General features: G+C 36.5%; 1 protein-coding gene across 1 annotated transcript; it reads right to left on the minus strand.

The window, feature by feature from the left end:
* Nucleotides 1–719: 719 nt before the first annotated feature.
* On the minus strand, nt 720–18,026 carry LOC149816174 (uncharacterized). Its single transcript, XM_089987238.1, has 4 exons — nt 17,881–18,026; nt 1,403–1,506; nt 1,102–1,252; nt 720–990 (listed from the first exon to the last, which is right to left on the minus strand). The coding sequence occupies exons 1-4, from the start codon at nt 17,996–17,998 to the stop codon at nt 953–955; spliced, it is 411 nt and encodes a 136-aa protein (XP_089843364.1). The 5' UTR covers nt 17,999–18,026; the 3' UTR covers nt 720–952.
* Nucleotides 18,027–26,060: the final 8,034 nt, after the last annotated feature.

The raw sequence follows: 26,060 nt of genomic DNA on the forward strand, positions 1-26,060 counted from the left end.
CCAGATCGTCTAATGCAGCAATTGAAGTGGGAAACCACCTGCAGGGTGAACAGGAAGCGGCCTGGACAGGACCTGCGTTGGATTGGTGCTCCCAGGGTGCTACTTTGAAGTCATTCTGATGCACCGTCTCGTTGACTGCAAATTCCCCTGTTCAGGCCAGGGGCCTCTCTTCTGTTTTCGGATGCTCGTAGACTTATGGGCACACCTCTCGATGTCATCTCCTTGGCGTCTGCAGCTTGGTGGGAGCTGTGGATCAAGTTGTGTTTCTAAGGCATTGACCTCTCACATTTTTTGCTATTGAACCATCTGTGTTATTTGCAGAGAGTGATATCTCATCACTCTTTGCAGTATTCTGTAATTCTTCTTATACATTAATGAGCATCAGTTACTTTTATCTCTCTCAAAAAAAAGTTCAAGCCATGACCGAAGCAACTCTACACAGGAACTGTCAGCATCGTCATCATCCCAGCCTTGTCCCAACTACATGGGGTCGGCTATGTGAGTCTTATTTCTCCATTCCTGTCTATCTAGAGCGACAACTTCGGTCAAGGAATTCCCTTTGCCAACATGTTGGTTCAGTACCCAAGTACACAGATACAGTGACTTGGAGATTCCCCACACGTTGGTTATCCTGAACTGGTATGTATCTCGGTTTCAGAACAGTTTCACTATGTCCCTCCTGACATTCAGTTTCTTCGGCTACGCTAATTCAGAAAATAGGTAAAAATGCGGCTTATTATATGTAAAATTCCCTTTGAAAACATCTCATTAGCTATATAGCTTACGGAAGTATAACTGGAATTCAACACACAAGGAGATTGAACACCACCTGGCACCTGTCCATTAACCAGCAATAGAATCCACCAACTGTATCAAGATTAAAAGACAAACGTCATTACAGGTATATACGTCATCCACTAATGAATCTGTTGTGCCACATGATGTTCCTGGCTTAACCTCCACAGCATGAACCACAAGCAGGAAGAGAACCTGAAAGCAAGAGATAGTGGTTTGTTTAGGACGTGATAAACTCAAAAGAATCAGGGTGCAAAATGCAATAGTATAAACCAGAAAAAAGGAAAGCAAAAGAAAAGAGCATACTGTGATCAATGCTTCGAACATTATCCAACCCACGGGGTGGACCACGAGGACCACCACCGTAAGGCCCCCTTCCAGAACCTCCTCCACCTGGGCCACCATCCCATCTACTGCCAGAACCTGACCTTTTCTTGTATGCATCCGATTTTTTCATCTAAAGTTATATGATAAATCAAGTTAAAAACCATTCATGAATTAATTTAAAATGAAGTACTTTTCAAGAAAATGAAATGTACAAGGGAAATAAAGTGAAGGGGGTTGATCGTGTAGAAAGCAATTAACGGATGAAAGTTACTGCGCCTACCGAAAACATTGTTGTGAAGAAGACCACAACCAAATTAATGATGGACCAGAAAAGTTCTTTGATGAAACTCAATCTCCAAATTGATCTCTTGGTTTTCACGACACCTGAAGAATCAAGAATAAAGCATGCTGATCAGACATCTATCTGTGGTAAACAAGACAGTAAAGTTGATTGTCAACTGGATCCATTAACATTTAACAACTAGCCTTTCAACAATAAACGGGAAGTAAATCAGGTAGAGGTGGTACATTTTTGTGTCTAAGTGACTAACATTATAGCTATGATTTGTTTCAGCCATTTATCTGGTGCACAGTAGGCCCAACAACCCAATATGATATTTTGGGAAACGGTCGGGCCCAAATGATAAGCCCAGAGATGATTAACAGAGGCTATACTTTTTTTTTCATGAGGAATGGGGAAACCACCCCTTGAATCAGAGGCCTAGTCGCATTGGCTATGTCTGCCAGTCACTTTCCCATGGTGTAAACCCTTGCAGGTGAAAAGGAAGCACACATGCACACCACACACAAGAACACAGATTCTACCATCGTTTGGTCTTAACGTGACCTACGCCCACAAACTCTCTCTCTCTATCTCTATCTATCTATCTATCTATCTATCTATCTATCTATCTATCTATATATATATATATAACACAACAGAGAGGAGGGAGTTTCTCTTTATTTATAGAAGCATGTACAAGTCCATCTTTAGAGAAGTCTCTTGTGTAGTTTAACCTCTCAAGAATACATCCAATTTTGGAAACCTTACAAGATTGATCCTTATAGTCCATGTTGGACTATCCATTGGGCATCCCACCTTTCTATGGATTCACGTTGGATGGAGTCATTGGATTCTTGTTGGAAGGAGTCATCTCAATAGCAGGTATCTTATCATTAGGACTCTTCATGCAAGAAACGTTGGAATATGTTTCTTTATTGGACTCACCTAGATCCAACGTTGGATCTGGATACTGATATGATATCTTAACACGCCCCCTCAAGTAAATCTTTGTGAGATTGAGCTTGTCTCTTAAGAAACCAAACTTGGGTCCGAGAAAAAGCTTAGCAAGAATATCAACTTAGTCTTCAGAAGGAATAAACTGAACATCAATTTCTCCTTTAGAGACCTTCTCACAAACAAAATGATAGTCGATCTCAATGTGTTTGGTCCTGTCTTGAAATATTGGATTTGCAGCGAGTTTCGTGGCACCCAAATTGACACACCACAAGATTGGAATTTCACATGGAAAGACATTTATCTCTGTCAACAGCTGCTTCAGCCAAACAAGCTCAAAAACTACCCGTGACTGCCTTGTATTTAGCTTCAGTACTTGACCTGGCCACAATGTGTTGTTTAGTCAAGCTCCAAGATAAAAGGTTGGTTCTCATATAGGTGAGATAACCACTTGTAGACTTTCGATTATTCGGACATCCTGTCCGGTCAACAGAGAATGCAGATAAGCAAATAGTAGGAGACTTCTTGATTTTAAGCCCCAAATTTATATTCTCCTTGAGATATCTTAAGATTCTCTTAACATATGTCCAATGGTCATGATTCAGTTCAGGAATAAATTGATACGCTTTGTTTACTGCAAAGGCTATATCAGGTCTAGTAAATGTGACGTATTGCAAGGCACCACCAATGCTTCTATATTGGGTAGCATGTTTAACGACCCACTATATTTGGATAACGTAACATTTGGTGAAGATGGCATGATTAAAAGATCCAAGATACACTTCCTCTGACACAACACGATTTCAAAGGATTCATGGACCACTTCAATTCCAAGAAAATAATGTAGAGGGCACAGGCCTTTGACAAAAAATTCACAGCTGAAGTCTTGAATAATATGCTTCACTATAATATGATTTTTTGTCATAACAATGTCATCTACATATACCAAGACAAACATATATAGATCATTGCTATGACAAATAAAAAGTGAAGGATCACCTTTTGATTCAACAACACCCAACTTTTCCAAATAAAACCGGAGCCTTTCAAACCATGTACGAGAGCCTGCTTTAGCCCATAAAGAGTACGATTAAGTTTGCACACAAAATTAGGATGGTTCTTATCTTCGTACCCCCATGGTTAACACATAAACTTTCTCATTTAAAATGCCATCAAGGAAGGCATTATTCACATCCAACTGGTGTATAGGCCATCCCAAACTAACAACAATAGATAACACCGTCTTAACTGACGTGGGTTTTATAACATAGCTAAAGATTTCAAAGTAGACAACTCTTTGTTGACTGGCAATCTATGGTACCCAAACACTTCATTTTGCCCTCCGCACCCGTGTCGACACGCATATCCCCGTGTCGACATTCATCGACACCCAGACACACCATTTTACCATCCATACATACAAGTTTGTATTCAATTTATAATTTATAATTATATTTCCAGTTTATAATATGTATTTTAGATATAGAATATATATCTAGATTATATTCAGTTTATTTTAAATTCATTTTGTATTTATGTGATATATATATATAGTTGTGTCCCCGCACCCACTTTTTTTGGAATTGTCCTGTTGTAACCGTTATATCCGTACTTGTACCTGTACTTGTACCCGTACTCGTACCTGCACCCAGGCGACATAGCTGGCAATGGACCCATCTGTTAAGATATGTATATATATAATATTGTATATGTATATACATATTACTTATTATATATGTATGTACATATGTATGTATTTATAGGTATTATATATGTATAAATATATATATATATATGCTTGCTTGTATATAATATATATATATACACCTTATAGTCAAGTCAACTATCGGTTGACTTAAACTCATAGTTTAAAAACTCGTTGGGTTGACCCTATGTCACATGGGTGCGGGTGCGGGTGCGGGTGCGGGTGCGGGTGCGGGTGCGGCACTTCCAAAAAACCCGGGTGCGGGGGTGTGGCAAATATATATATATATATATATATATATATATATATATATATATATATATATATATATATATATATATATATATAGGACTTATATATATAGGACTTATAACGCGACAAAATTGTTGTGTACTTTGGCGCAACGGGACAAAATTGATGAACCGAAAGGATTGGCAATCTGATCGACCCAGCCTGCTCTGTTCTGATGACTGTCATGATTCAATCATGTCTGAAACTCCCTGGTCTTCACGAAAAAAAATATAAGCGAAAGGTTTGATGTGGTTTGTTGGAGAGAGAGTCTTCACGAGGCCTACGGCTCCACCGCCACTGCCACGCCATTGCCTAGGGTTCTTCAAATTTCATTTTATAAAAAGTTGCACCCAGATCTCTGGTCTGGACTCTGGATGACAACTAAAAGAAATTTATTGGATTTGACGTGGAAAAGAGAGGTCTACACCAGGCTACGGCTAGAGCACCCATCTCGTCAGGAGAAAAGTGAATACTAATAGCCACCAAGGCTACCACCACCATTATCATTTATTATGGAGAGAGAAAATCATTGACGAAGAAAGATCTGGATGGTTGAAGGATAAAGACTTCAAAAGGCTCTTGAATTTTGGTTTTAATTTTTGAGGAAGATGGATCATCATTTCCAAGTTAACAGTATGTTTTCCAATGTTGCGAATTCATTGTTTGGAGGCAGGAATAGCATGGGATGCCAACAAAGCTCTTCAGATGTTGTGGACACAAGTGCCCCTTTATAAAACAAGAGCAGCAGCAAGCAGGCATCCACGCTTCGGCTGTTCCGTCCTTTCATTCTCTCATCACTACCTGCAGGGATCCAGCAAGGGGTGGGGAGAGGTGAAGAATCTGGAAGTCCTCGTCAGGGAATAGGCAACTCTAAAGAGACAGAAGCTATCAAGGCCAAAATCAAAATCAAAATCAAAATCCAGCAAGGGGCGGGTCCCGCTGCTCGGTCAGCTGTCAGCAGAATTTTTTTTTTAAATTTTGCAGCCCATTTCATAGGGCAAAATTTTTAAAAAAAAATCAAAAATTGGACCAAAATGACCCTGGGTGTGGTCAACGCACCCAGGGTCGAGTTGACCGCACCCGGTGCCGCACGCGCACCCGCATCTCATCGCATCGCGTCGACGCAGGTGCGGCACCTGTCTGGCCAAATCCCTGTGACATAGGGTTGACCCGATGACTCAGTTGACTTGTCTCGGATCTCCCAATCACCAAATCAAAAAACATGTTTAACTCGGCTTTAACAAAACTCGGCCAAATCATGGGTTGACTCTGCTAAATCATGCCATGATTCGGCCAAGTCATGGACGAGTCATGGGCAAGTCATGCATATATATACGTATATAATATATTTTATATATAATTATATATATTATATGAAATATAATATAAATATTATGTATATAATATATAAATATATCATACAATGTATATTATATATAATCTATTGGTAAAATACTATAAAATATAGATAATATATACATATATTTATATGTTTTATATAAATATAAAGTTAACATGACCCGACCAAATCACGAGTCACTCAAGGACAAGCCGAGTGACGAATCGCCGGGTTTTAAAACCTTGCTTGAACTAGTTGTTGGACTACTGGTCCAACGGCTACAAATCTAGCCATTGGACTAATGGTCTCCCCTTTTGTCTCCTTTAATCTCTCTTCTCCATTTCTTTTCTCTATATATATGGGTGGGTAGGTGCCTTTGTAAGGTGAGAGAGTGATGGGTAGCTTTTAGTTTTTTTTGTGTGTTTTTGAGTTTATTGAATTGAAGCCCTTATGTATTTATTTCTTTTATGTATTTTATTATTCATTATAAATGAAATCATTTATTCATACAATTTGTATCAAGTTTGTATATTGTGAGTATTCAAATACATTTTGATTGGCATTTGGACTATGATTTGGAATGTCTTGGGTTATGTGCTATTTCTTTACATGGTATCAAAGCAAGGCATCTTGGTCCTTGCATCTTGGTCCTTGCATCTTGTTCGTGTTTGTGCTTCAAAAGAAAGATTTAAATTGATGTGCGGCTTGGACTCAAGACTCTCGTATTCCGGTATGTATTTTTCTTTGGATTCTGTACTTTAAATTTTTATGGTATATATTTAAAAGTTTTTGAGATAAAGGCGCAGTTGTTGTTGTATATTTAAAAAATGTATTTGAAATATTGTGGCTATTTATTAAAAATGAATATGCTTTCAAATTAATTAAAATTAGAATTTATTAAAATTATTGTCTTGACATATGGTTTTGTGTAAGCATGTTTACTTGAAATATATATTTCGGTTATGAATATATTGTTTTTTTAAATATCGTAATGAAAATTATATTTTGTAAGAATATGTGGTTTCTTAAAATCTTAAATACTATACTTATATATTTTTCATGTAGTTTAAAAAAATGCTAATTTTTGTTATATGTATTGTGTTTTATAGTGATTGGTGATTTTATACACATGTCAAAGCATGTTCTTTAAATTTTATGTGGTGCTTTCATTAAAATGTGCTACTTAAGAATTTTTAAATTCTTGTATCTATGTTCTCGTTAGTCATGTCATGGATGGTTTGTATGCTCTCATGAGATTGCTCTATTGGTAATATCATCTATATATTGATGTGTCATACACATACATACATGCATGTTTTTATGTGTCATTAATGACTGTGTCATTTCAAATTTGTTGTTTGGTATTTTGTTGGAAAATTACACGCATTCTCAAATTAATTAAAATTAATACTTTCTCTTAAAAATGAGTTATTGTTTTATTGGTTCTGGTGTGAGCATGATAATTCAGAAATATATTTTGGGTATGTTAGTATCTTTATGGTTATTTGTGCATGTTCCTATGCATATCCTATGTGATCCTTCATAAGCTTTTGTATAGGATATGTAGCTTCAAAGTTATTAGATTATTGCATATACATGATCTTTTATCTCTTTGAGAGTATTCATGATTAGTTGTACTTGTGTATGCTCTAGGTTTTCTCTATACAACAACAACAACAACTACGCCTTCATCCCAAAACAATTGGGGTCGGCGATATGAACCAACAAAGAAAATCATTCTGGGTCTTCCACATGAATCCTTCTCCTCCAATCATTTTTATCCAATGCCATGTCCTCGGTGAGGTTCAAAGCATTCATATCCTTTCCTATCATCTTCATCCAAGTCTTCTTAGGCCTACCCCGACCTCTTTTAACTAATATATTTTCTCATTTCTCCATCCTTCTAACTGGAGCATCATTAGGCCTTTGCCGAATATGTCCAAACCACCGTAAACGATTCTCTCTCATCTTATTTTCAATGGATGCAACGCCTACCTTCTTACGTATCTCCTCGTTTCGAATCTTATCTTTTATTATATTTCCACACATCCATCTAAGCATACGCAACCCAGCTACACTCATTTTTTGAATAGGATGTCTCTTGGCAGCCCAACATTCCGTACCATATAGTAAAGCGGGCCTAATTGTCATCCTATAAAACTTTCCCTTCAACCGCAATGGCATTCTACGATCGCACAACACTCTAGTTGCACTTTTCCATTTCATCCACCCAACCTTTATCCTATGATTTACATCTCCATCAATTTCTCCATACTTTTGAATGATAGATCCCAAATATTTGAAACAGTCATCCACCGGTATTTCTTGCTCACCAAGCTTCACTACACTCCCATCACTACTTCGTTGCTTACTAAACCGACACTCCATGTATTCTGTCTTACTCTTACTCAACTTAAAACCTCTTGTTTTCAATGTCTGTCACCATAATTTTAACTTAGCATTAACCCCAGCTCTAGACTCATCAATCAAAACAATATCATCAGCAAACAACATACACCACGACACATTTTCTTGAATTGATCTCGTAAGCTCATCCATCACTATAACAAATATGAAAGGGTTTAATGCAGATCCTTGATGTAACCCAATCGTTATAGGAAAATTGATTGTCACCCCTCCACAAGTGCGGACATTGGTTACTACTCCTTCGTACATATCTTTAATTATACCAATGCACTTGAGAGAAACACCTTTCTTCATCATTGTCCACCAGAGAACATCCCTAGGTACTCTATCGTATGTCTTCTCTAAATCAATAAAAACAATATGCAAATCTTTGTTCCTCTCTATATCTCTCAATAAGTTGTCTAAGAAGATGTATAGCTTTCATAGTTGATCTTCCAGGCATAAAACCAAATTGATTCTCCGATATCATGACAACCTTCTTCAACCTATACTCAATCACCCTCTCCCAAAGTTTCATAGTATGACTCATGAGTTTTATACCACGATAGTTTGTGCAATCTTGTATATCACCCTTATTCTTATATAGAGGCACCAAAGTGCTCTTCCTCCACTCATTAGGCATCTTATTTGTCCGCCAAATCTTGTTAAAAAGATTGGTCAACCATTCTAAACCTTTCTCACCCAAGCATTTCCAAGCCTCAATAGGTATACCGTATGGGCCAACTGTCTTTCTTGATTTCATTTTCTTCAAAGCCTCTGCAATTTCTTTCTTTTGAATCTTGTGCATGAAGTCATGATTCATCTCATGAAAAGAAATGGAGAAGTCTCCAAGGCATGACTTCCATTAAATAGCTTATCAAAATAATCTTTCCATCTCTCCGTAATCTGCTCATCTTTGACTAAATCCCTTTGTGTTTCATATTTGATACATCTAACCATACCCAGATCCCTCGATTTCCTATCTCTCATCTTTGCAAACCTATAAATATCCTTCTCGCCCTCTTTGGTATCCAACTTGTCATAAACCTCCTTATATACCTTATCCCTCGCGTTTCGAACTACTTTTTTAGCTTCCTCCTTTACTATCATATACTTCTCCAAATTCTCATTATCACGACTCTTACTTAGATTTCTATAACACTCTCTTTTAACCTTAATAACTAATTTGACATCCTCGTTCCACCATGATGTATCCTTACCTAGCGGTGCACCGCCTTTAGACTCACCCAATACCTTCTTAGCCACCTTTCTCATGCCACCCGCTATCTTATTCCACATTAACTCTGAATCCTCCTCGAGACACAAATCAGCTTCCTTAACTACCTACTCTACAACCACTTAATTCTAGGATTTATCCTATGTCTATCCCTTTTGCGACATTTTTTAATTCTAAGATCTAAAATTAAGATTCTATATTGTGTAGCTACACTTTCTCCCGGTATAACCTTACAATCGATGCAACAACCCCTATCTCTCTTTCTAAGTAGGAAAAAATCTATCTGACTCGTATTAACCCCACTTTTAAATGTTACTAGGTGAGACTCCCTCTTCATAAACCAAGTGTTTGCTAAGATCATATCATAGGACAAATAGAAAAGGGTGATTATCACAAAATGTTCTTGATGTGATGGGGTTTGACATGCAATTTCACTATGTACTTGCTGGTTGGGAAGGAAGCACAACCGATACAAAAATTTTATGCAATGCACTTGATGATCATAACCAGTCTCTATTAATACCCAAAGGTAAGTAAATACATATTATGTATGTAATTTACAATGACTAAGAATTTTTGCCTAGGATACCGTTATCATTTGTTAGAATTTAATGCATTTGATGCAAAACCAATCGACAGACCACAAGAGTTATACAATCATAGACACTCTTCATTGCGAAAAACAGTAGAACGTGTTTTTGGTTTGCTAAAAGCTCGGTTTTCAATTTTAAAGTGCCAAGTAAAATATCCAATTCCCACTCAAGTTAAAATTGTTCATGCGACATGCATACTCTATAATTTTATATTAGAAAATAATTCAGGCGTCAAACAATTCACAAATGATAATCATATCATACTTGAACCTGAATTTGAGGAGAATTTCACACTAGTTAATCGTAGTAGAAACAAGGATCTAAGAGATGCAATAATAGCTCAAATGTGGAATGATTAACCACACAATTAGTATTTTTAATGATTTTATTACTTGTTACAAGAGTTTCATGATTAACAAAAGTGTTATATGTCTGCTTGATTGATAACATTATATGTTTAACTTATATCATATTCATTTATGAATGAATGGAATAAATATATGATTGTATGAGCAGATTCATTTATGAACAAATGAATGAAATGAATAGATGATGGTATGAGCAGGCTCATTTACAAATGAATGGGATGAATATATGATTCTATGAGCAGGTTCATTTATGAATGAATGGAATGAATATATGATTGTATGAGCAGGTTAATTTATGATGGTTGTGTATTTGTTTTACATAAGTTTTATATTGTTTTGGTATTTGGATAAAATTCAAGATCCATATTTGGGGCAAAAATCCATGATTTTTTTACATATGTTCATAATTGAATCCAATATGACACCAATTATGACATTTGTATATCGAAAATATGGTTTGTGTATCAAGGTTTTAAAACCCGTGACTCGACTCGTTCTTTATTGACTCGTGGCTCGGCGGGTCAACTCGGTGACTCGGACCGGGTTTTGTTAACTTTTGATTTTAAAAGAAAAACAATATATAAATATGCACTAGAAGATAAATAGTTGAGAAATGATAAATAGTTGCTTCATCCTTGTGATTTGAGGTTTTAATTTGGTTGGTGAGTCTGTTTTTCTTGGATCTAGTCATAATGATCATTCTTGTAAAGGAGCATGAGAAATTCCCAGAACTGTTTGATCACTTCTCCTTTTAAATCTGTTCTTTTTCTCGTGCTGTTGTAACCATCTATTTCTTTTCCCCTGTTACCTTTATGTTCATCATTTATTTCAGAGAAGCTTTCTATTACAGTTGATCTGCAATTTCTATGTTCTCCTTCATTGAATTTGTTATGGTAAGATGAAATGATTTGGAATTTTGGATGTGTTGTCAAATGTGTCAGGAATGCACATCTATGTTATGTGTTGTTAAAATTTTACTGGTGCATTGTCTTTAATGGAACCTACAAGTCACAGGTTAACAAAAAATACACATACTTAGAATTGCAAAGTCAAGGATGAAAGCACATAGTTGAGTGTGTGATGGATAAGACTGATATTTCCTTAATTTTTACCTTCAAAATATTTCTTATAGTAAGATGAATTGGATGGCTGTGGTCAAATCATAGTGATAGACTTCTCTTAAGGTCCTTGTGATGCACAGTGTAATCTAGTGACAATTTTGATGCACAACTAGATAAAAACAATTTCATATGCACTAGAAGTTTTTTTTTCTTCAGTATGATCTAAGGCCCAGCACTCGCCCAAGTCGGGCCGAGTCAGGCCCGAGTCTTGGCAAACCGAGTTTGCCTTGCCAGGTTGACTCGCTGGAGGGCCGAGCCGAGTCACCGAGTTGACTCGGCGAGTTTTAAAACCTTGTTGTGTATTTGATTTACATAAGTTTTATATTTTTTTCGTATTTAGATCTAATTCGAGATCCATATCCGGGGCTAAAATCCACAATAAACATGTCAAAACATGGATAATGGTGGGGTGGATCGGGTCGTACGATCCAAAACAAAGTTATCTGACCCATTATCCATGTGCCTCCAAGTTGTCCGCACAACGTAAACCAAAAAACTGACATAAGGAACACAGCTTCCGTGTACGGACTGCCAAACGTTGGACGGAGTACAGTTGTTACAGAAAGACACGTGTGTTCTGTCTATTTTGTTCGTTTGTTCCGTCCAATCTTGGACAAACCACCAAACAAGCCCTTAGAGTCCATGTTGGACAATCCATTGGGCATCCCACCTTTCCTTGGATTCACGTTGGATGGAGTCCTTGGATTCTTGTTGGAAGGAGTCCTCTCAATAGCAAGTATTTTCTCATTAGGACTCTTCATACAAGTGATAAATAAGAACATCCTGAAACTATATTGTTAATTTGCATCGTGTGTGCAGTTCACTTTGTGGGTGCTACTGAACTACATGGAATAAATAGGGGGTTGATGTGATGGCTACCAAAATTTTGCACCAAAACCTCTTTGAAAGTGACTGTTAGGAATGTTTATTTTGGTTGGTTTCTTACTAAGTTGTATAAAACATTTTTTGCTTTTTGGTTGGAGAATTTGTATGGTGGATATCAGGGTGTGAGAGTTTCCGATTGGGTGAACCTGTTGTTAAGATATCGGATCAATATCCAAATCCAACGCTCGATCTAGATGAGTCCAAGAAAGAAACCTGTTCCAAATTAGTAAGATTCTACAATGTTACTTGTACATGGAAAATCTTGGCAACATTTTCTACAACCGAGGAAAACAAAAAGCTGAAAAAAAACTAAACCTCTCTCTCTCACACACACAAAAACACACATGTGCAACCACATGTGCCCACGCACGCACACACACACAAGAAACCGAAATTAAAGAAGAAGTGATGAACCAAACTCCAAATTATGATTCCTTCAACATGATTCCCAAGGCATGGCCACAATTTACAGACAAATGATACTTGAAGCTAATTTAACACTATGTATCTGTCAAACACAAATGATCCAGTCAAGTGTGGCTTTTGATTGCTACCCCAGTCAAGAGCAAGAGAAAAAGAAAGGAAAGAAAAACTCATACTTTGGGGATCCTACAAAAAATTTAGTACCACATCCAAGATAGTGATCTAAATTTTGTCCATGCGCAAGACTAGACAAAAACTCCAAATGGACTTTATTCTTCTAAATACAATTCAGGAGGTCATGGGGGTATTTTATAGAAACTATCAATCTGATACTTTCATGCTGGCTCATGCTTCTTCATGCTTTAAAGGTAAGTGGCTTGGGCTTCTACAGGGGTTTAAGTTGGCCACCACTTTAGCCTATACAGTCCCAAGCAGTGTTATCAAAAATGCACATCGCCTTGAGGCACAGCCCTCTGAGCCTCAAGGCGCAAGCCTGAGGCGCAAACAAAAAAAATTACAATAAGATTTCTGAGACATGATCAACAAGATTTTAGATTTTTGTAGGTGAATCCAGAGTTACCGGAAGCGCCTAGGTAAGTGGGGAAGCGCGCTTCGAAAGCGTGAAACGTCGCGCTTCCGAAACGCGCAGGGAAGCGCCATTTTTTAATGGGAAGCGTGCTTCCCTTTTATGGGAAGCGCGCTTCCCATCACGCTTTCCCTTCGCTTCCCCCATTTTTCGCTTCTCCTCGCTTCCTAGGTCACTTCCGAGACGATTCCTGATTCGCTCCTAAGTGGTCTCATGCTTCCCGCTTCCTAAAATTTTGAAAGTGCCTCGCTTCCCGCTCCCGCTTCCTCAACTAGCAACCATGGGTTAATCTCATATATTTTCCAGTTATTTTAGTTATGTAATCAGTTTCTTAGTATATTACTATATTTTAACTTTTGTTGGTTAATCTTGTATATTATTTCAGTTATTTAATTAGTTTTTTAATATATTTTAACTTTTGTTGGTCAATCTCATATATTTTTCAGTTATGTAATCAGTTTTTTAGTTACTTTTATATGTTAATCTCATATTTTTTAGAATAATCTCATATATTTTAAGTTTTGTAGGTTAATCTCATATATTTTCCCGTTATCTCAGTTATGTAATCAGTTTCTTAGTATATTTTAACTTTTGTTGGTTAATCTCATATATTTTCCAGTTATGTAATCAGTTTTTAGTTACTTTTATATGTTAATCTCATATTTTTTAGAATAATCTCATATATTTTAACTTTTATAGGTTAATCTCATATATTTTCCAGTTATTTCAGTTATGTAATCAGTTTCTTAGTATATTTTAACTTTTGCTGGTTAATCTCATATATTTTTCAGTTATGTAATCAGTTTTTTAGTTACTTTTATATGTTAATCTCATATTTTTTAGAATAATCTCATATATTTTAACTTTTGTTGGTTAAACTCATATATTTTCCAGTTATGTAATCGGTTTCTTATTATATTTTATCTTTTGTTGGTTAATCTCATATATTTTCCAGTTATGTAATCATTTTTTTAGTTACTTTTATATGTTAATCTCATATTTTTTAGAATAATCTCATATATTTTAACTTTTGTAGGTTAATCTCATATATTTTCCAGCTATTTCAGTTATGTAATCAGTTTCTTATTATATTTTAACTTTTTTTGGTTAATCTCATATATTTTCCAGTTATGTAATCATTTTTTTAGTTACTTTTATATGTTAATCTCATATTTTTTAGAATAATCTCATATATTTTAACTTTTGTAGGTTAATCTCATATATTTTTCAGTTATTTCAGTCAAGGTTTTAAAACCCGTGACTCGGGACTCGACTCGTTCTTTATTGACTCATGACTCGGCGGGTCAACTCGGTGACTCGGACCGGGTTTTGTTAACTTTTGATTTTAAAAGAAAAACAATTTATAATTTGTCTCAAACCATGTTTTTCAGTAAACAAGAGATCCTTGGGTTGTGTAAAGGCATGTAATCACTGAAACTGGGAGAGAGATGTGACTCTTTCTTAGGTTGCTTTTGAACTGATAACAATTGGCATCAACTAAATTAGCTTGGTTTTTGCTTGTATTACTTCTTGGGTTTGTCATTTTCTAGTTAAACCATTCATAGAGAGCAGTAGCATTGAAAATTGCATAGGCTGATCTCTGCCAGCTAAATAGCCTTCAAATTTCTTTTTTAGACAAAGGGCTATGGAGTAAGTTGAAGAATAACTATGGTGTCAATTGAAAAATATGAAATTAAGTGGCATGACAAAAATTCTCGAAAGAGATGCAGCATATAAAATCCTGGTTGTTCACTCCCAATCAAAGCTAAAACTCTTTTCCCTATGAACACTGGCTCCTAATGTTGTTTCTTATGAATTAGCGGGATTTTTGTATTTTGATGGTTTTGTGCATTGTCAAGCAATCAAGAACTTATGTGAAGTTCTGTTGACATTTGTCTTATTGGTAGAAATTTATGAAAACGTTACGAATCCTCTCTTGAGTGACTTCTAGCTACTGGCTACCACAACGCCAATTACCAGTTTCCAACATATACTTAGTTCCTTAATTTTATGCTTCGGATAATACATGATGAATATTATAGTTGATTATGCTATGATAGTGATACTTAGTACCTGTTACGAAGTTATAACACACACACAGGGAAGATCCAAGAGCACACATACCACAAATCCAATGAGCACATCAGTCCACCAAATCAGTCAACACAAGGACCACTAAGGACACACTCACAAGACACCCTAAGGGTCTGTCTGATTGCTTGTCCAAGATTGGACAGACCCTTAGAACATAACAGACAAAACATATGTTCTGTCTGTAACAACCGTACTTCGTCCCATGTTTGTTTAACTCAAATAAAAAATCAAATTTCAAACATGCCAGAAATCGCCCGAGTCAGGCCCGAGTCAAGGCCGAGTCTTGTCAGGCCGAGTTTGCCTTGCCGGGTTGACTCGTTGGAGGGCCGAGCCGAGCCGAGTCAACGAGTTGACTCGGCGAGTTTTAAAACCATGATTTCAGTTATGTAATCAGTTTCTTAGTATATTTTAACTTTTTTTGGTTAATCTCATATATTTTCCAGTTATGTAATCAGTTTTTAGTTACTTTTATATGTTAATCTCAAATTTTTTAGTACTTATTTGAGATTTTCTATTTCTTATTGGTTGTTATTTCATCAATAAAGCATTTCTTTATTTATTTGTATTTTTAGATATTTTTTTATAATTTTTTTAAAGTTTTCAAAAAAATATTTGAGGCTTACGCTTTACGCCTAGCCTCGGTTTTTGGTGGACCGCCTCAACGCTTTTCACAACACCGGTCCCAAGGTATGGGCAAAATCAGAACAACTGCTCCTTGTGAACATTATGATTGGAAAATACACAATTCCTTGGAAATTACACTATTTGATGCGGGAGCATATTCACATCACTTCAATATTTGCAGAGATTTGAACATATTTCCAAGCTCCTTGTGAACATTATGATTGAAAAATATGCAATTCCTTGGAAACTTCACTATTTGATGCAGAAGCATATTCACATCACTTCAATATTTGCAGAGATTTGAACATATTTCCAAGCTCGAAGGCAGCATTTGGAATAAGGGTTCACCAAAAAACTTAGTACCACATCCAAGATTCTAGATTTTGTCCAAGGGAAAGACTTGACAGAAACTCCAAATGGGTCTTGTTTTTCTCAATCCAATAGAGGAGGCCATGGGGCATCCTCTAAATACCATTGAGCTACTACTTCCATGCATTCTCTGCAATTATCTATGCCCCTTCAAGCTTTGGAGCTGACTGTCTTGAACTTCACCATGGATTCAGGTTGCCCACCAGTTTAGCCTTCACATTCCCAAGGTATGGACTGAATCCGAACCACTTCTCCTTGTGAATATTATGATTTGAAAATACAAATTCCTTGGAAGTTTGACTATGCAGGAATGTATCCACATCACTCTATCTCTACAGGGCTTTCATATCTCCCATGTTTGTCATAATATTCACCAAAATATTAAACAAGCTGTGCACAAAATATTGGAAGAATTAAATGGACATCTTTGAGGTTGGATCTATGCATAACAAAGAGTATACCACGATAAACCATCATGCTTGGTTTAATACCATGGATTTAGATTCTACCTTCATGATTGAAACTGCTTAATATTGCAACGATGACATAGTGGTAGGACCACAGCTATGATGTCAAGTACTGCCAAATTGGCCACATATATTCTACTCTCCTAAGCCCATTTAATCGGCATTGCTCCCAAGTCACCTGATTCTGCACTTTAAGACTCCCATCCTCACCAGAACACCAAAATTTTCTTTTTTTCTACCATGAGTAAAATGCAGATTGATCTTCTACCATTTCTCTTGGGGGTTTTCTGCTATTTCTCTTAGTAGTGCAGGGCACAACTACAGGCAAGAGAGACAGCGTGCAAGTCATATTCATAGAATGAGTCCTAAAACAAACAAATCTCCAATCTCAGCCACAGCGTATTCGTTTAGAATCCTCGTTTTTAAGGAAAGAGGCACGAACCAGATCGTATCATCGATCAAGCACAAAAAACAAACAAACGCAGGCAATCAAATTACAGCATTCGAGGCATCACAGATTACAAAACCAAAAATCAGTGGGGGATCTCGCGTTGTGAGAGAAATTCATAACGTTACACATCAATTCAAGATCTGAGGCATCAATTCAACAAAAAAAAAAAAAGAGGCCAGAGCAACCCCTGGATCGAAGGCTGAATTCCAGACATCAAGAACATCAATCCAAACCAAAATCGAAGAGAAGATACAGAAACCCTAGAATAAAAGGCTGATTTCCCCAAACTCAAATCAAGAACATTAAATCCACACCAAATCAAAGAGAAGACAAAGAAACCCTAGAGTTTTCCTTCAATTCTTCGCAGGTGCGTAAAGAGAACCCTAACTCCAACCGATAGCATTCGCTCGAATCCGAAATTCACAGAACAACAAGATGTTTCCAGTATTTCGATCCATTGAAGAAGAAGTCAAGGACGGGATTTGAAACGATCGATCGAAGAACTCAACCCTTTCCAAAAAAAACTCCAAAAAAAAAGGGGGGGTGGAGAGGAACGAAATACCTTTCTCGATGTACGCCATTTGACGATGGAAGCAACGCTTCTTCGATTCGACGCTTTCCGCAGAGAAGACGATCCAGAGGAACAGAGTCTGACCGAAGACGACGACCGTAGCGAACATTCCAGAGAGGTACGTTATAGCCGCGTAACGTACGGCAAAAATTACATTTGACGACCTCAATTTTCAAGTTATTTTAAAAAATGCCGAACATTTTAAGAAATTAAGAAAACGAAGCGTTTTGATTTATACCTAGGGATGGCAGTGGGGTGGGGCGGGGCGGGGGACAAGGTCTCCACCCCCGCCCCGCCTCAAGATTTTATCCTCCACCCCCGCCTCCATCCCCGGCGGGGAATGGATTTTATCCTCCATCCCGGCCTTCATCCCCGTTTCATGTCCTCCATCCCCGGTTCAAACGGGGATGAGGCGGGGCGGGGCGGGGATATTGCGGGGAAAAGTGGTCGGGACAGGGATGAGGCGGGGACGGGACGGGGCGGGGCGGGGAAAAGTGCACGTCCATCCCCGCCTCCACCCCCAGACGGGGATGGATTTTAACCTTCGTCCCCGTTTTATACCCTTCATCCCCGGTCCAAACGGGGCGAGGTGGGGTGGGGCCTTGCTTTCCCCCTGTCCACTGCCATCCCTATTTATAGATGCATTCTCATCTCAAGGACAATATTTTCATCAGAAAAATATTTGTGACAACAAGTCGGGTTTTACCCAACCGTCATACCGATCCAAAATACTAGGACATAGTCCGAATTTAGGTGATGATGAACCAACCAGGGATCTAACCATGGATCCAGCTAATGATCCGATTAATCCCTCTTGTACATTCAAATATGGAAAACGTTATTGAGCAGCAGCTAGTGACGAGGAATCATGCAATTACAAAAAATAGAGCGTCAAAAATAAATACAACTAAAGTCCATTAAAGAGCATTAAGAAGCAGTTGCAATTCATCCCAACAAACACATTTCCTAGAGAAAAGAGGAATCTGATGCATATTTTGTTAATATGACGAGATCTCTTTGGCCATGTTTTACGGAGTCTTTGAAGAGAGAGGTGGGCTCACTCTCTCTCTCTAACAGGTGAAATCACTCATATTGAGGGTCTTATCCAAAATAAACTACTTCATTCTGGATAAGCTCAAGCGTGAAAGGATAACTGATTCCAAGCTAGGTTATCGGCTAATCAAAGGAGAGTAAAACTCCCAACACATAACATTCTCTTGTAAATAGGAAAGAGGGCTCACTCACCGAACATTGGCATGAGCAAACCTCCCTTGAAGAAGGTCGTAATCAATCCTTCGATCATTTTCTATACAACAGTGGTATCAGAGTTGTGGTTGTTGCATACAGAGGCTCCTCCACAGAGCTGGCTCCATCGTCTGTCACCACTCGGGGCCATCGTCAATTGACCTCAGTTTAAGGGACCACAGCAATAAAAGAGGTCAGTCTTTTGTTTTTGTTACATTCAACAGAAGAGGCCGTCGGATTCCAATGACCTCTGTTTTTGTTTAATAATAACAGGCAGACACAAACCTTGTTCTGGGTCTGTTGGTGATAGTATCCAGAAGTCCCCAGTTGCAGACATCCTCCTCAAAGGGAAGGAGTATTTTTTGTTGGCCCACCAGTAATCGGCGAACCCTTATAATTTTTAAGGGTATGTTGTTTTCTTCCAAACATTTGAGGGTCACCAGTAACAGGCAACCCCATGTATCAGGCGACCTAAAAGCAAATAAATAAAAAGATAATAAAAAAAAAAAAAAAAAATTTCAATGAGGTATTAAGGCATCAGATTTTTTTTTTTTTTTGCGACCCATCCGGCATAGTGAACCAAATGGTTTATCGCAGATAGAAGAACACAAATTTTAAACAAAAAAAGAGTGAAAGAAATTTTTTTCGCCCGATGATTCATCTGACTAAGTGATCAAACCAGATGGTTTATCGCACAAAGAGGCACAGTTTTTTAAACAAAAAAGGAGAGATTTTTTTTCACCCGACGACTTCCATCTGAGAACCCGATCATCTCATCCCCTTCGGCAAAAGGGAGCATTAAAAAAATGGGCCAAAGGATTACCTTTTTTTTTTCTTCAACAAAAAAAGCAGACCATCTATAGACATCGGCCTCTATTTTCCTTAAAGACGCCAGCCTCTGCGCGCCGACCTCTGCACAATTTTTTTGTCCCAGCAACCACCCCAGCAAAATTGTCGGATCCTTATCATTGCATGTCTCCTTGTGGTGGGACATTACAGGTTCAAACCCCAGTGGAACGATGAGTAACAATTGGTGGTTGTCTACCTAACCTCAGCAAGACCGAACCGCAGATCTGAAAAAGCAAAAGAAAAGAAAAAAGGGGAAAGATCGTAGGTAGAAAACATAAGAAAAATCAAAACAACAAGTGGTTTTCATCGCATTTTTTTCTCCTTTTTCGACAACAAGACCGGATCTAGCACGCTTGTTTTTTCAAAAAAACTTCCAATGCAGACTAGATCGGTATTTTTTTTCTTTCACCGACGGAGAACAATAACAAAAATAAAAGAAACAAAAACTTAGATAGAACTAGAGCTTTGCCATTTTTTTGGAGAAAAATAGCTAGAGCATAGACCAGCTCTGCATTCATTTTTTTTGTGAAAATACGCAAAAGAACACAGGCAAAGCACCGACCGCCTCTACCATTTTTTTTGGAGAACGAAAAAGGACAGATCGGCGTTCTTTGCCGACTGAGAAAAAGGAAAACAAAAAAAACAGACGGAAGCTTCGTCCAGAAGCTTCCGATTTTTTCAAGAACGTCGTATTTACACCTGTTTACAAGTAAAAGTACCATATTAACCCTGGTCTTTTTTTTTAAATACTAGTTGTATCCCCAAACAGGCAAAATTACTTGTGACTCTGGTCTTTTCAGGTATTTTTGGTCATATTCCACTCTATTCATTTACTTATTTACCCCTATTTTTAAATTAATTATATGTTATGTCCCTGTGTTATAAATTATTGTAGAACCATTACTTTGTGCTAAATTTTACTTTTCTATCATTAAATTTCAGAAGCAGCCCTCATTTTTTTGGTAATTTCAGATAGGACCTATACTCGATAAATATTTTTTGAAACAGGATCAGTTTTTTGATCTTTGCATAAAACCCCCTTATTTTCTTTTTAAAATACAGTTTACCTGCAAATAATATTTTTTATTGTAGTTATATGTTATAAACCTTTCTAAAATTACAGAAAAGGGTTTAGAATGTGCAGATTACCTCCTTTATTTTGAAATTGTGTATTTTATTAACATATTAGTCGTGGCACATATTTTTTGTAGTTCTTAATAAAAATTTAAATTATGAAAGTCATATTTCATGTACTTTTGACTAATGTTCTTTAGATTATCTACTTGTTGAATATTGAATCTACTCTTATCATATATTGCCATCTTAAAATTATCAAACACAGAAAAATGACAAGTAGGGTGTGTGCCACTGAATTAACTAAAATAAACAAACTTAACGGCATAAACTTTTAGATTTGGAAGATGAGGATTCCTCTTGTTCTAATTTTGCAGGGCATCGAGAATGCCCTTACTACTGAAATGAGAGACCCTGGTACTGCAGCTACTATCGAGGTCAAAGCCTCGTATACAAAAGGGATAACATGTTGACCAGAACCATTATGTTAACTTATATAGATGATGATCTCATTAGGCTATTTGAAGATTACCCTATAGTTAAGTCCATGTTTGAAGCCATTTCCAAGAAATATGACACTACCTCTAAAACACACATACAACTTCTATTAGAATTATACAATTTATGTCGTATGCAAGAAAATGATAATGTTGTTGACCATGTCAACAAAATGCTTATTATGGCTAAGGACCTGGCAATTGTTGAGAATGTGATTCCTGACCAAATATAGATACCTACCATTCTACATAGTCTACCATCCTCTTGAAAGATGGTACAAGCAACCCTTAGATTAAATTCTAAAACCTAACCTTGAAGGAGCTTCCTGCTCAACTGAAAATTGAGCAACAACATATACAATAAGACAGAAAAAGTGAATTACACTTCACTAAAGATGCTCCATCTCAAAGCTATAGCCCTTCTAGACGCACACAATTTAAGAAGAAATTTTTTAAAAGGCAATGGTAAATTTAATAAGAAGAGAGATAAAATATTCTGCATGCCGCAGGCAGCCGCCTTACAAGTGAAGTGCTTCAAGTGTATAAAACCTTGATACTTCAGGAGAGATTGTAGGAGTCGATCAAACAACACTGGCAGGAACAACTGAAATAACCAGCAAAATGAGAGATAAGATATAATCTGCATGATATCGAAATGCTCTTATGTAGACCAAGCTCTTTCCAGTTGGTGGGTGGACTCTGGGCAATACGACATATAGCAATGACTAAAGAGGGAATGGTGAACATGGTCGAGTACCAGCCTGGTAAAAAATGGGTGTACATGGGCAATAACACTTACTCTGATGTTATATGTATCGGAACCTACAATATTGAAACTTCTAGAAATAATATATTATTGTGCAATGTTCTCTTTATACCAACCATGAGGAGGAATTTAGTGTATGTCCCGACCCTAGTTACCAAAGGTTTTGTTGTTATATTTTATTTAGGGAAAGTCACTACGGGAAAACATAGGTGTGTTCTATTTCATGATATTTTTTATAAAAATCATAGATTGTTCAAAATTAATAATTCTGATATAAATAAAGTTTCATCACTTTTTGCTTATATCGATATTGTCTTCCATGTGGATGTAAATGTTTCTTATCAAAGACTTGGACATATTAACTTAAAAATATGAAGAAACTTGTTGACTTAAAATTAATACCTGAATTTAATGAATCTTCATTTCATAAATGTAAACCTTGTATCTATGAAAAAACAACAAGGAAACCATTTCCACAAAATGTTATTACAGCATCAAAATTATTAGAAATCATATACACTGACATTTGTGGTCCCTTCAGGACTCCAACTAAAAAAGGAATGCAATATTTTATATCATTTACTGATGACTTTTCTAAACATAGTTACATATATCTTATAACTTATAATTATGAAGTACTAGATAAATTTAAAGAACATCGTCAAGAAGTTGAAAACCAACTTGGTAGGAAGATTAAAGTTTCACGGTCTGATCGGGGAGGAGAATATATCTCAAATGAATTCTCTAAATATTGCAATGCTAATGGGATCAAACCCCAAACTATTACTCCAAGCACACCTCAACAAAATGATGTGGCTGAAAGATTTAATATAACTCTTCTTGATATGGTTAGATGTATGTTATTTAATGCTTCATTACCCAAAGTATTTCGAAGAAAAGCTATACATACAACAACATATGTTCTAAATAGAGTTCTATGTAAAGTTATTGTCTCTACACTTTATGAATCTTACACGAAAAGAAAACACAATTTAAGTTGCCTTCATAGATGGGGTTCTATAGCTTATATAAAAGTTATAGAGCGATCAAGAGATAAACTCGATACCAAATCTATAAGGTTTATATTTATTGAATATCCCAAAGGATCTAAAGGCTATAGATTTTATCACCCAGATAAGGGTTTAATCGAAAGTAGAGATGTAATCTTCTTGAAAGATCAAAACATGGAAGAAGTTATTCCAAAAATAAATGCAGACAGTCCTCTTGATTGTATTATGATTCTGATGACATGCAAAAACCTATAAGTAACGACGAATCCTCTAAAATCTTTCATTCTACTTCATCTCATCAGTCTCAGATTGAGCATAAAAGGTCTAGCGCTTCTCCATCTTACTTAAAAGACTATTATGTCTACCTATCAGAGGAACTTTGTTATGTTTTAAACATGGATGACATGGTAGGTAACATGTCATATGGTGAGGCAATAAACTCATATGAGTCAACAGACTGGGTAAAAGCCATGAACGAGAAAATTGAGTCCATTGAGAAAAATCATGTCTGAGAATTGACTGAATTACCCGAGAAAAGAAAAGCCATTGGATATAAATGAATATTAAAACAAGATTTTCAAGTCTGATGGTAGCATTGACAAATTTAAAGCAAGATTAGTTGCTAAGGGTTTTTCTTAGAAATAATGATTAGATTATATTGACACATATTCACCTGTTGCAAAATTTGCCTCGATAAGAATAATTCTTATAATTGTTGCTCACTACGACCTAGATCTACATTAAATAGATGTTAAAACTATCTTTCTTGATGGTGAGCTGATTGAAACAATATTTATGAAATAACCTGAAGAGACTATAATAAAAGACAAAGAAGATAAAGTATATAGGTTGAAAAAAATCCTTATACAGACTCAAACAATCACCACGCCAGTGGTACTTAAAGTTTTATAAGGCTATCACATCATTAGGCTTTGTGGCAAATAAATTTGATAACTATGTTTATGTCTGAAAAAGTGAGAATAAAATCATCATTCTCTCACTATATATGGATGGCATTCTTTTGACTGAAAATGACAACGACATGATTGTCAAAACCAAGTCATGGTTAAATTTTCAGCTCAAAATGAAAGACATGGGAGAAGCATTTTATGTTCTTGAAATTAAAATCACTCGAGATAGAAACTCTATAGTTTTAAGCTTGAGCCAAGAAAGCTATCTAAATCATATACTCAAGAAATTTAAAATGAGTTATTTTAAGCCTGTTAGAACACCTGTGGTAAAACGTGTCAAGTTGAGTAAAAATGATAATCCAGGTGATGGATAGGAAAAGCTAAATGCCCCTTATGCACAAGTTGTTGGAAGCTTGATGTATGTTATGTTATGCACAAAGCCTAATATAAACTTTATTGTTGGCTTCGTTAGTCACTACCAGAGTAATCCTGGTTGGCCACACTAGCAAGTCATTAAAAGAATATTTTGATATTTAAAAGAAACTATAAACTTGAAACTATGTTTTCAAGCTGATTCTTTAGAATTAACTAGATATTCTGACGCTGACTTTGTTGGCAGCAGAGATGATAATAAATCAACCTCGGGATATGTTATCCTTTTTGGAGGAGTAACAGTTTCTTGGTCTTATAAGAAATAAGGTTGCATAGCACAACATACTCAAGAAGCTGAATATATTGCATGCAATGCAACTGCTACATTTGTTGTTTGGATAAGCGCTTCATTAATGATTTGAAGTAGAAAATAACCAACCGGCTAGTTCAAATTTATTATGATAATTAGGCTACCATCTCTCTTATGAAGAATAGAGCCGATAATTCAAAAAGTAAACATATAATGGTAAAGTACCATTATATTCATGATATGATTGAAATCAAAGTCAACTATTTACATGCATCTAATATGATTGTTGATCCTTTAACAAAGGGCATATCATAGAAAATGTTCTCAAAACATGTGTCCTATATGGGATTAAGATATGTTTAACAAAGACATATATCTGGATGAGATAAATATAACTCATTCCAGGAATACTGATGCAAGGAAAATACTCCAATAGTGGGAGGCAAAATCCTGCATATTGATTTGTTTCACATGGCCAAGTCGGAGATGTTGAAGAGAGAGGTGAGCCCACTCTCTCCTTAAGGGGTGAAACTATCCAGATTGAGAGCCTTATCTAGAATAAAGCACTTCATTCTGTATAAGCTCAAGCGTGAAACATGATAACCAATTCCAAGCTAGGTTATCAGCTACCCAAGGGAGAGTAAGACTCCAAACACATAACACACTCTTATAAATAAGAGAGAGGGCTCATTCATCGATAATTGAACATTGGCGTGAGCAAACCCTCCTTGAAGAAGGCCGTAATCAATCCATCGATCCTTTTCTATCCAACAGATATCAAAAGCTTATGCATTGTGAAAACTAAAGTTTGGAAGATGATCTTCTATTTGGTGAGCATGCATAGAACAAATTCTAGGAAGAAAGGATTAGGTTAATTAGAGGTGCCTCAGAAGGTGTTACTATTAGAGGGGCTTTGAATGTCGTCATATTAAAAATGAATGACACCTATTAAACATCGAAGAAGGTGCATTGTGAAACATTCATTTTAAAGTATTTCATGTTGTCCATGAGAAGCACATATTTCCTCTTTCCTACCTTTATCACAAAACTAGTTATTTTGTCAAGAACTGCCTTTGTTTTTGAAGTGGCTTTTGGCCTGTTCAAGTAGAGTATTAATTAGATCCTTGGTTTTTTTTG

The sequence above is a fragment of the Nuphar pumila genome, chromosome 14 (genome assembly GCF_984573655.1).
Source record: "Nuphar pumila chromosome 14, dmNupPumi1.hap1.1, whole genome shotgun sequence".
NCBI lineage: Eukaryota > Viridiplantae > Streptophyta > Magnoliopsida > Nymphaeales > Nymphaeaceae > Nuphar > Nuphar pumila.

Bases quoted from the DNA above. Each gene is read 5' to 3' on its own strand.
- LOC149816174 (XM_089987238.1), bottom strand. From the start codon at position 17,998: ATGTTCGCTACGGTCGTCGTCTTCGGTCAGACTCTGTTCCTCTGGATC. The intron at 1,507-17,880 runs GTATTTCGTTCC...TTGATTCTTCAG, and splicing joins AATGGCGTACATCGAGAAAG to GTGTCGTGAAAACCAAGAGA. The intron at 1,253-1,402 runs GTAGGCGCAGTA...ATATAACTTTAG, and splicing joins TCTTCACAACAATGTTTTCG to ATGAAAAAATCGGATGCATA.